General features: G+C 46.1%; 1 protein-coding gene across 1 annotated transcript in view; it reads right to left on the minus strand.

Annotated features, from left to right (window-relative positions):
- Positions 1-12,784, minus strand: part of LOC107110938 (NAD(P) transhydrogenase, mitochondrial-like) — a 117,456-nt gene that overhangs the window by 10,425 nt on the left and 94,247 nt on the right. The window contains 3 exon segments of the mRNA XM_015411792.1: positions 3,737-3,818; positions 7,178-7,337; positions 8,690-8,869. Of these exon segments, the coding sequence (XP_015267278.1) occupies positions 3,737-3,818; positions 7,178-7,337; positions 8,690-8,869 (422 nt within the window).

Raw genomic sequence — 12,784 nt, forward strand, 5'->3', positions numbered from 1 at the left:
GCCTCGTCCGTTACCTTGTAGTACACGAGCGCGGACCTCACTCCTCGAACCCAGGCACCCCACTTTTGAGGGCGTGCCATGTCGAAGGGCAGCAGCAGGCCTCCCTGCCCCGGCGCAGTCGCCATTGCGCTGGACGGGGCTGGTGCTGGGGCCTGCTGGGCTGAAGCGGACTCGCTCATCGGTCAGCTGAAGGGGCTGTGTGCCTTCAGACGCCGTTCGGCCGGTTTGGCCTAGCGCTAAATCCCACCTTTGTCACCAGTATTGTGTAGTGGGTTGACCGCGTGGCTAGGCCCACTCAGCTCCAATAACATGGTGCACGCTTGGCTCTTACACAACTAAGACAAAGACAAACGGCCAGGAGGCCAACTATATACATATCCAGGGGACACCCCTGGATCCCATTGGGAGGTTCGAACTTCCCTCCCCGTTTCTATTGGCTCCCCGTTGGAGAGACCAAGAGACCAGTTCCCATTGTCCACCCAGGGTCAAGCCCTGGGTGCTCGCTGGCCCCTGGTGGCGGCCAGCGGACACAACAGCCAGCACGATGCGGCCAGCTTGGACAAAGGAGACCTGGGGTTAAGTCTCCACATTGGCCACGAATCTCACTGGGTGACCTTGGGCTGATGATTCTCTCAGGCTAAGCTGCTTCATGAGTTGTTGTGAGGAAGGGGCCGCGGCTCAGCAGTAGAGCATCTGCTTTCCATTCAAAAGACTCCAGGTTCAATTCCTGACATCTTCAGTAAAAAGGACCAAGTAGTAGGTGAGGTGAAAGGCTGAGATCCTGGAAAGCCGCTGCCAGTAGGCATGACTGACCTCAATGAACCAATGGTTTGATTCAGTATAAGGCAGGTTCTATACCACCCTGAGCTCCTTCATGTTCGGAAGGGACTCAGACTCCCAAGCCCGACCCTCATGTTAGTTAGCAGATATGTCGTCCCCCCTGGACTGCTGCCGCCATTGCCCTACCCAACGATTCCCCAGAAAGAAAGCAGCTAATGATGATACTAGCTTCAAGGGAGTACCTAGATTAACACAACAGGTGCCCCGTTCAAACAGGACCGTTTGTTGTGGCACAATTATTTGACAAGTCTCCATTATTTTAATCTATGTATGCATCGCTCTGTTCTTTGGACCGGCATCCTTTAACATGACTGGCAATTGGCAACACTGTCATCGTAACACACATCGTAACACATGTTCCAGGATATAGACCACCAAACTTCTGGTGGTCTGGGAAGCACAAGAAACAGAATACTGCTTGTTCTACCAAAGGCTGTGGCTGCAGAACAAAATGGGGTGGACCAGAGGAAACCTGTAAACATATTAGGGTTGCCAGAGGCTCCATGTCTTGGGAAGTTTCACGAGACGCAGAAATCCCACGAGCACAGCCCTCCCCAATACTTCACTTGTTGATGAAACTGAGAGAAGCACCATCTATGTCCATTACAAAAGACATCTACGTCCATTACAAAAGAGGGTAACTCTATATGTACAGGCCACTCTTCAATCTATTTCATCCAAAATGTAATTCATTTGGGGAATTCATTATGGTACAAAATGGTGTTGGCTACTGGTTTGGCTGTAGACGTGGTCAAGGGAAGCCGGGCTTTGCACCAGTGATTGGCTATAACAACTATCCTTGAGACTATTTATTTATTTAATTCATTTACTCCCCACCTTTCTGCCCAATGGGGACCCAAATCTGCCCAATGGGACCCAAATTAGGGTTGCCAGACCCCCCGGTTCCACAGGGGGTTCCCGATCTACCCCAGATCTTACCTTTCCAAAATGAAACTTAACATATCAGCTAATTTGGTGGGGGGGGGGGTTAGTTTTAAATGTTTTATTAAAGAAAATGTTTCAATACATATCAGAGAAGAAAGTAGCAAAATACATTAACAGTTCTATTAAATGCAATCTTTCACAAGCCTTGTGTACTCAAACTGAAATACTTTTAACTCGTGCTTACAAAACTACCATTCTTATCTAGAAAGCTTAGGAGAAGCGCTCAGACTAATAGTGTAAATCTTAAAAAATGCAACCATTCAATGTAATTGGGATTTGTTGGTAAGAGGTCACTCTCCACAAAGTATGTTAGTGCTGGAATCCACAGTATCAGCTATCTTGCCCATTATAAAATGGTCCCAACATTTATTTCTCCATTGTTGAATTGTTGGGAGTGTTGGGGGACTTCCAGGACGCGGCAATAGACAATCTTGCCATAGCCAATAAGGTAGAGGCTAGGTCCGACACATGTATTTCATTACTATCACATGCGAATGATGAATTTAGGAGTAAAACCGCGGGGTCCAGTGGGATATTTTGAGATGTGATCTTTATTTCCACCAACACCTGGGACCAGAAAGATTGTATTTTTGTGCAGGACCAATTTGGTGGGGGGGGTTTAGACAGTTTTGGGGGCCTGATGCAATTAGCACAGACCCATAGCATCTTACAACACTGTTCCCTTCTCCTCCATTTTATTCTCACAACAACAACCCTGTGAGGTTGGTTAGGCTGAGAGTATGTGGCTGGCCCAAGGTCACCCAGTGAGCTTTCATGTCAGAGTGGGGATTTAAACCTGGTTTTCTCAGATCTTGCCTGACTACCACACTACCTCATGCTGGACCCTTAGAAACATCATGGGGCCAAAGTTGGGGCCTGCAGCAAACAGAAAGGGAGCTCAGGATACAAGACTTTAATTTTTTAATCAAATAATATATAAGATTTAGATGATGAAAAGACAATGTGATGGATGTTGCCAAAATTAAAGGATGATGTGAAGAGAGGAATTCCCCCCTCCCCATTTCTCAGCATCACCCAGAAAAGCTGACGGGGGACAGGTTGGCCAGGACTGATCAAAGGAAGGATTTCATCCAAAATGTAATTCATTTGGGGAATTCATTATGGTACAAGATGGTGTTGGCTACTGGTCTGGCTGCAGACGTGGTCAAGGGAAGCCGGGCTTTGCACCAGTGATTGGCTATAACAACTATCCTTGAGACTATTTATTTATTTAATTCATTTACTCCCCACCTTTCTGCCCAATGGGGACCCAAAGTAGGGTTGTCAGACCCCCCCGGTTCCGCAGGGGGTTCCCAATTTGGAGGGGCTTCTTCCCACTCACCAGCCGCAACCATCCGGCTTCCTCCCCACCTCCCCCCAGCAGCATTTAAAGGAAGTCTTTAAACACTGCTGGGGAGAGGCGGGGGCCTCCGCTCCCCAACATGATGATGTCACTTCTGTGTGATATCATCATGCTGGGGACACGCCACCTCCTCCAGTAATGCCCCCCCAGTCCCCTGCTGGAGATTTTGAGGGACCTGGCAACCCTAACCCAAAGCAGCTTGCATCATTCTCCTGTCTTTTGTTTTTCCTCACAACACCCCTGTGAGGTATGATAGGCCCAAGGTCTCCCAGCAAGCTTCCATGGTACAAGTAGGGATTCAAACCTGGCTCTCCCAGATCCTAGTCCAATACTTTAACCACTACACCATGCTGGCTCTCTAGAGCTGAGTACTTTCCCAACCTTTCCTTCTGACTGGTGTACACAGCTCTCCCCTCCTTTCCATTTATCTTTACAGCAGCCCTGTGAGGTAGGCTATATTGGCCAAAGGTCAATGGCAGACGTTTCCATCCGAGACACCTGCAGACATTTCCATCTGAGTCGCCTGCTATCACACTAAGCCACACAGGCTGTCACATCTCTGCTCCGTGAAATGAGTTTAGCACTTGCCTGACTTTCTTCCCTTGTTCATTGAGCATTTTCACCATGTCAGCAATGGGATACTGGGCTTTGGCAGCACAAAGGCCCCAACCTGCAACAATGAAAAGAAACAGACAGTGCTTAATCCTGCTCTTCACCTATCCCCAGGCGGTCTCCATCGCTATGCTAAGCTAATTCAAAGAAGGGATCACCAGAAACCACTGTACTTTCTCCAGCTGTACTTTCTATCCAATGTACTTTCTCCCTACCCCATTGTAGAGTACTGTGGGCATCGATGCCGAGGTATGAACAACAATAATGAGGTCAGCAATTTTTAATTCACTTTATCAGAAAATTAATCAAATTACAACTTTTAAAATGGAGGGTGGTGGGGATTTTAACGTGTGGCTGTGAGCTGATGTTTTTGTGGATACCTTGTTCAATTTTATTGCTTTAAATTGGAATGGAAAATGGAAATTTTAAACATGAAATTTCCTTGTGACATGGAGTAGGCTTTATTGAATTATAATTAGGGTTGTCATGCAATTTTTTAAACATATTAGTTACTTACAGTGCAAAACTAAGCAGTTACACCACTTCTAATTTCATTTATTTTAGTTTTGTTTATTTAACTTCATTTATACCCTATTCTTTCCCCCAATAGGGAACCAAAGCAGCTTACATCATTCTCCTCTCTCCATTTTATCTGCTGCAACTGGCCCAAGGTCACCCAACAAGCTTCCATGGCAGAATGGGGATTTGAACCTAAGTCTCCCGGATAGTCAGTTGGCTCAGATTGGCTGTAAGTAACTCCATTTAGGACTGCATTGTTCATCATAAGACGTTTCAGTCAATCAATCCATAGATTACACTGCCACAACCTTGTTGGTTTTTTTAAAATGGTGCCATGCTGATAGTGTGACATCACTTCCAGCTTACATCCAGAAGTGATGTCCCTTCACCAGCATGATGTTTATGTGATGCTCTAGGATTTGGGTAAAACTCTATGGTAAAATCAGAAGACCAGAAGTGATGTTACATCACTGTAGGTAAAACCATAGAGTTCTGCCCAAACCCTAAAGCACTGAATTAACATCATGCCAGTGAAGTGACATCAGCTCCAGATATTTGCCGGAAGCAACATCACTCTGTCAACTCAGCACCATTTCACCCCATCCCCACACCCTCCCTAGCTGCTGCCAACCAATCAACACCATCTTCTTGAGTTGTCTGTTTGTCCTAACTTCTCCCCAGCGGTGTTATTACTGTGACCGATTCCCCACAAGCAGCTGTGCCACCGTTGCTCTTCCATTTCCCCCGATCGTATTGGTCAATTTCACACTTTTTGCTCCACGGCTGCATTTTGACTCGCATCTCCCCCCGATTTCCCCCGCGTCTTCTTGATCCTGTTTTTTGAGGATCGAGAAGACGTGGGGGAAACTGGGGGGAGATGCGAGTCCAAATGCGGCTGCGCAGCGAATAGTGTGGAATTGAGCAATACGACCAGGGGAAACAGAAGAGCAACGGCGGCACAGCTGCTTGTGGGGAATCAGTGTCTGTTTAGTTGCAAAGCAGAGAGCCAATGAGAAGCCACAATACAGCTGACCCCTCCCTCGCCTCACTGGGCACCTGCACAAGTAGATATTTAGTTTTAAAGAAATATTTCTAATCCGAGCATTATTTGGATAATTGTCCATCTATTAACACAATCCTTGATAGCCATGTTGTGTCTCTGGCAAAGTTGTGCCCAGAGCAGCTGCCACATCGCTCCATGCCTAGACACATGACTATGCCACAGTATGTCACCACCTTGAGCACCCTAAGTTGGGTGGAAACGTAGTTTTAAAAGGATTTAAATTAAAAAAAAAATTAAAACATTATCTCTCTGGTGTATTTTTATCTCAACCTTCCTCCAAGGAGCTCGGAGCATTTGTTTGGCTGCAAATAGATTTTACTAGTCCACAGTGACCCTCAAACAAGCAACAAATCTACTAGACTGTTTCACAATTATCTGCGTAGCTCAGCATCTTCCGCAGCAAAGGAAATTAAGACAGACATTTAACTATGGATACAAAATAAATATACCAACACAAGCCATTGCTTCAGAAGAGCCTAGGAGACATCATCTTTCTGCCTGCTGGGAACACTCATCTTAAAATGGCTGCCTCCATCGTAGGAGAATGCTTGGCTGCTTAGAAAGACCCAGGAGAATCCCCCCCCCCCGTGGTTCTATTCTATTCAGAACATTCTCCTTAGTTCCAGATAAAGTCTCCAAGATGGCCCCCACCATGCATGCTTTTCTATTCACCACAGGAGAGGAATCTTAAGTATCACAACCCACAGGAAGCCGAAGGAAAGACAGGTCCATTCAAATGTCCGTGCCAAAGATGCTCTGCCAAGGCAACCAGTGGGTCTAATCACCCACTCAAGTCCTGTGAGCAGTACTTCCAACAGACATTTCTGTGGAGGTCAAGTTACCCCATCATTGCCAAGAGGGAATTGTTTGATATCTTTTTTGGTATGAATTCAAATTCATCAAATATGATATGTTTTTGTGGTTTGCTATAAGAGGACCGGAGGAATGCTCAACTAGAGAATTCCAAAACTATTTGACACAGCGTGTTGTGGTCATAAAACGTAGCTGAGAAAAGGACACTTCCTTCTCTAACCACAACTTTTAAAAATAGGCAGCAAGTGCTATGCAGCCATTTTAGTTTTGTTAGGATACTGCCATCTCAGCAATCACTAGTACAAGTACAACAAAAGAACTATGAATTCTTTTAGACCTGAATCTCTTAGATAAAAGGTAAAACATAATGTATATGCATGTAGGGTGAGTTCTACGTTAGTACCCACTTAGAAATTTCCAATTTAGATTAATCTAAACCCACTGAAATCAACACATTTAAGTATGCCTGGCTCTCCGTAGGATATAAAATATATGGTATTTATTTTATTTATTTAAAATATAAACTCTCCAGGACCTAAGGCAAATTAGTTACATTTGTGGTTGACTTGGATTGCAAAGTTCCTTGTTACTTTGAAAACTTCAGCTGTTTTTAAAAAGTTGGTCCAGTAAACATTGGCACTATTTTTCCTCTTATAATTTATGAGCATCAAACTAGCAACAGGGCTGTACAACCAACCTTTTCTAAAAAAAAATTTTTTACTCCATGCAAAGCGTAACGATTATATACTTAAATTGAATTTTGGCTGCCAAAACTCAAATAAAGTTTTCTAGACAATCATAAATGTCAACTTTTGCTGTCTCCCATCCCTAAAAAAAAAGCATTTCACTTAACCTAGTCAACTGGCTATTGGCCAGGCTTCCACTATCAAACATTTGACAGTCAATTTTTCAGAAGACTTCCAATTTTACAGCCAATCCTAAAACAGCGCAACATAGCCTGAAACTGAACAATGTTGGTTTCTTAGCCCATGGGCATAATAAAAAAAACCTTACAGTCTTACCGGGGGTAATGATGATTGAATTAGCTTCTTTGATCATCTCAATAGCTTGATCAATTCCAATTTCAGTGTGTGTGCCAACTATTTCCATGGGCTTTCCGCCGGCTGTGGATGAAGTACCATATCCGCCCAAAATGACATTGGGCAAAGATCGGTTCATGGCCTTGGTAAGAAATAAACATAAATTGGGGGGGGAAAGGTCAAATGTCCACTGGAAGTCATCTCTTCCCACTCCCCACCCCAAAGCATGCCTCGTGTGTTATCCTCCTGTGTTATCATTCAATGATATGATCCAGCAAACACTGGTGTTATGAAACAGTCATTTGTTTTTCCTTGGCTTGTGGGGGATTCCCTCACCTTTTCCACTTCAATTACTCCCCAGTTTGGAAGCATTTAGCTCCCCAGCTTGGAAGCATGCTTGCTGCCTTGTCCTCTCATTCTAGAAGGTTCGTCTTAAGAAAGCTTTAAAGTCAATACTGTAATAGACTGGTAAGCTTTTAACTTATTTCCGTCTGGAAAATGAGGGCATTCTACTTGGCTTTTAGCACATACATATTGAGTAAAAGGTTCAAGGAGGAAACTCTTTGGTTCTTCTTCTGCCCCATACTTCTTGTCTTATCAGGAAGCTATTTATTTAGTACATTTTTATCCTTCCCTTCTCCCAAAGAGCTCAAGGTGGCAATCATAGTTCTTCCCTGTGAAATGAGATGAGGTTGAGAAAGAATGACTTGCCCAGGGTCTCTCAGTAAGTTTCATGGCAAGCAGAGATTTGATTCTGAGTCACCCTGGCCCTAGAAGTAACCAGCATGCTCAGATTATGAACATATATATCTTTTATGCACTGTCAACAACACATTTTTTTTCATGCCAGAGGATGCCACCATTTTTTAAAGTTTATCTTTGTTTTTTCAGTCATCCTAGCCATATTATCAAGGTATTATTTTAGGCCATTGACACAGCAACCTTGTTGAACCAAAACAGGGTTGGGACAGGAAAATGCCTGAATGGCAGACCTCCTTGGAACCTTAAATATGCCTCTGCCACCTTGAGTTCCACTAAAGAACAGAAAAGAAAAGAAGAAACGGAGAGAGTAGGGTTACCATCCCCCCAATGGGGGCGGGGTCTTCCCATTTTTGGGGGGCCCAATCCTCCGCTGCTCAGCTGGCCAGTGGGGGAGACCTGCCCCCGAGCAGCCCCATCCATGCTGACATGCCCAGCTCTATGACATCACCCGGAGGTGACATCATTGCACAGAGTATGTTGCGAGGGGACACTCTAGCATTTGAGAAAAACCTCTATGGTAACCATAGAGTTTTTTCTCAAATGCTAGAGCATCCCCCCACAATGTGCCCTGTGCGATGATGTCACCTCTGAAGGCTCCAGGAAGAAGACAAGAGCCCCCCTGCCAGAACTCAGTAAGGACCTGGCAACCCCATGGGAGAGACATAAAACGCAGCCCACAGCTCTACCCTTGAGAGAGCCCATGAGGCCCACCATGCATATTATTTGGCTTACCACACACATGATGTATGATAGAATAGCTCCAGAAGAACCAATTAAGGCACCCACAATAGTCATGAGATTGTTGTCAAGAAGGAAACCTTCTGCACACAAAGCCCATCCAGAGTAGCTGTTGAGCACGGTGATCACCACGGGCATATCTGCTCCACCGATAGCTGCAGTCAGGGTTACTCCCTGATCATTCGTATACAGCAAAGGGGAAAAAGGATCAAATGAGTTTGTAATCTTTAAAAAACCATTAAGATGAACATAAAATTTCATACAGCTGCAACTTAAAATCGAAAACTGTCCTTTATCATTTTGCTCTAGGAATGCCAACAAAGGTGTTGCTATGTACCTGCGTCTCTATGGTAAAAGCCCTTATACGCCTTGTATTGGCAACAGGAATGAGAACCAGTTCAATTTAATTCGGAAGTAGGACTGCAGGTAACCACCATGGGCAAAGATTCCCCAGGGACCACATTACCCTACAACATCCAACCCAAACATTTCATTAAACCAAGCATGTAATTTCCCCAGTTCCCTGGGTGCCTGGGGTGATCGTAGCCCCTAGAGCTTTGTCCCCCGGTCTCCCCTTCCAGTGGCCCTTATCAGAAGTGCCTACAAACACTGCACCCCCTCCAGGGTGAACTTTGTCACGTTACAACAAGTCAGTCAACATGGCCACGCTTCCACTGCTTTTAATGGCACTTCATGCTTAAACACCTCTCCATTCTCTAGTCATACCTGCTAGATTACTGAAACCTTCTCGTAGAACCACAGAATTGAGAGAAACCAAAAAGCCATCTAGTACAGCTTGCACTGTACAGTCATCTGCCACCGTCCCCAGTTGCGAGCTCTGCATTGGGAAATTCCTGGAGACTTGGGGGTATAAACTGAGGAGGCAAGGGGAGGGGCCTCAGCAGGCTGTAATGCCCTAGAGTCCACTCTCCAAAGCAGCCATTTCCACCAGGGAAATGGACCTCTGTCATCTGGATATCAGTTGTAATTTTGGGAGATCAGCAGGCCCTACCTGGAGGTCAGCAACCCTGTCTCCCAGTCCTTGCACAGCTACTAGATGTTTGGCAATAACAGGATTTCCAAAGCAGCTGATTAGGGTTGCCAAGTCTATCTTCGCCGGGAGCGGGGGGCTCCCGACCGGTGTCTTGTGCGCGCGCGTGCAAAGCGCACGTGCGCCCCATGCACGTCACCCAGAAGTAACGGGAGGACACCAGGCACGCTGGGGGCGGGGCCACGGCCATACAAGGGAAAACCGCTTCCCTTGTATGGCCATGCCCCCGCGTGCCCGGCGTGCCCGGCGTGCCCGCGTCACTTCCGGGGGACGCGCACGTCGGGGTGGAGTTCCCCTCGGGGCCCAATCTGGCGCCGCCGGGGAGCGGGCCTCTGGGGCGGGGGGGTCCCCGCCCCCCGGGGGGACTTGGGATCCCTAAAGCTGATATTTGTTGTTAGTTTTGATGGGTTTTGATATACATAAACCACCTTTCATTGGTGGCAAACAGCAGTCTAGAAATGTTAGAAGCAGACAGATAAATAATGAACAACAATGGCTGTTGCCTTCCTGGCAAACTTCTGTAAGCTTCCAGGCCAGTGCTGGAGTCCACACTGAACAAAACCAACCTTTGGTCTCATTTTGCAGGGATCATGCACTCTTCATACGTCCTTAAATATTTTCTGGTCTTCTTTCTCCTGGGAAGCCAGTATAGTGTAGTAGTTAAGTATGCAGACTCTAATCTGGGAGAACCGGGTTTGATTACCCACTTCTCCACTTGCACCTGCTGGATGACCTTGGGCAACCCATAGTTCTTTCAGAGCTGTTCTCTCAAGGACAGTTCTGAAAAGAGCTCTCTTAGCCCCACCTACCTCACAGGGTGTCTGTTGTGGGGAGGGGGAGGGGAAAGGAGTTTGTAAACCGCTCTGAGACTCCGAATGGAGGGCGGGGTATAAATTCAATCTCCTCCTCTTCCTCTTCTTCTTGACTCTCTCTTTCTCTCTCTCTCCCAGTTTGTTGCTATCATCAAAGCTCTTCCTCATAGTTTTGGGGGTTGTTTTGTAACAAATTGAAGCCTTCTTTGCCTCTCACTCCGCTTTACATGCTGCCGCCCTTCCTAAAGTCCCTTATCTGATGCCCATAAGCATCACAGACCTCGTTGCCTCTGTGCCAAGCTGCTCCTTGTGCCTGGAATTCCCTCTCCATCATTAATCCTTCAACCAATGCCCTGCTTCATAACCACCACAGCAGCCTCCTCACCTCTTCCCAATTAACCCTCCTCCTCCCCACTCTCTTTCCAATACGATCTTATCCCAGGTCAGAACTTTGGCATCAAAGCTTCTCAAGTAGGCCTGCTAAATGGATTTTTAAAAACTGAGTGGTGGCGGCAGGAAGTGCTGTCCAATCACAGCCGACTTATGACAGCAACCACTGCAATGTCCCCTACATAGGGTTTTCAAGGCAAGAGAGATTCAGAGGTGGTTTGCCGTGGCCTGCCTCCACGTCACACCCCTGGACTTCCTTGGTGGTCTCCCATCCAAGTACTAACCAGGGCCAACCCTCCTTAGTTTTTGGGATCTGTTGTGTCTGCTGACCGCCACCGGGGGCCAGCGAATATCCCAGAGCTTGACTCTGGGAGAACAATGGGGACTAGGCTCCTAGTCCCTCCATTGGGGGACCAATGGGAACCGTGGTGGGAGATTCAAACCCACCAACGGGACCCAGGGGTGTGTCCCCAAGGGTGTATATAGTTGGCCAGCTGGCCATTAGAGTCAGTTCGTGTTGTGTACTAATAAAGCGTGCTATGCACTATGCCAGTCTTTGTTCTTTGTCCATGCGGCTAACCCACTACACAATAGGATCTGCGAAGATCAGGCCAGTCTGGGCCATCCTGGTCAGGACAACTGGGAATTCAGCCAGAGGAACTTCTACATGCAAGGATGAGCACTCAAGTCTTGTGCAATAGTTTTGGGAATGCAGGTTCTATAATGTCTAAAGAGGGACACATGCAAGTTATATAAAGGCGCTGAAGCCTGTGTATACATGCGAAAGCATGCTGCTCCTAGCTCCCCTTTTGAAACTATAATCCTCACACAACAGCGGAAGTCAAGAACTAGTGAGTCTTACAATGTCTCCGCTGAGCCTCATCCATCCCAGCCCCTTTACTTCTGAGGCTGGGCCATCCTATTAAGGACCCAATAACATGTGACACCCAGTTGGGTATTATAGTTTGTCCCCAACTTTTTTGTTCTTTGACAGAATACAGCAGTGGAAGCTACAAACTAATACATGTTATTGCTTACTATTTTTTTTAAAAAAAATCCCTCCCCTGCTTTTTGTCTTGCAGTGGGAAAGATACAGGTATCAATGTGTCTTTGTTTATGTACATGGGAACTCAGGGATCTTTGCATCTTGCAGGAATGGGCCCCCAAAAAACATATCTTCCCCATGCCAGTTCATAGTATCTCTCTCTCTCTCCAGTTCATAGTCTTGGATTACATAAAACGTCGGACCGATTAAACCAATAGCTTATTTTACTACATTGCCCACAGCTAAAGAGTTTTGGAACCCTGCGCATGTGGTTTGTGGGATCCTGCAGGGGTTCCGCTGGATTTGTTATGGAATTTCAATAGAGCTGCACAAATATTTTGAAGGAGGCTTTGCAGAGCCCTCAGAACCGGCCCAGTTTTAGCCCCTGCAGCTGCATCTTGCTGTTGTTTAGGGGAAGCTGGATATAGACTGCCTTATTTGAAACTCAATTAGGTGACACCACTTTTGCTGGTGGTCCAGTAAAAGATATTGTTTTACCTATTTTATATTTCATATACACAACAGGTAAAACGAGATGGTTTATTGGGCCCACCAACAAAACAAACTCTTTTTTCCTCCTCAGGGTCAGAGTCAAGGTAGAGTCACCATCTATCCTCGATTATCATGTTTGTGTGCAACAATCGGACTATATTGTTTATTTTTATTTATCTACTAAATTTATATCTGCCCTAACCTGCATGGCCCAGGCTAGTCTATGGTTGCTAGGTCCCTCCTGGCAACCAGCAGGGGATGGGGGGCTTACAAAGAGAAAAAGAAGGCTCTAAGCCTCA

The sequence above is a fragment of the Gekko japonicus genome, unplaced genomic scaffold, assembly GCF_001447785.1.
Source record: "Gekko japonicus isolate JY-2015 unplaced genomic scaffold, Gekko_japonicus_V1.1 scaffold266, whole genome shotgun sequence".
Classification (NCBI taxonomy): Eukaryota; Metazoa; Chordata; class Lepidosauria; order Squamata; family Gekkonidae; genus Gekko; species Gekko japonicus.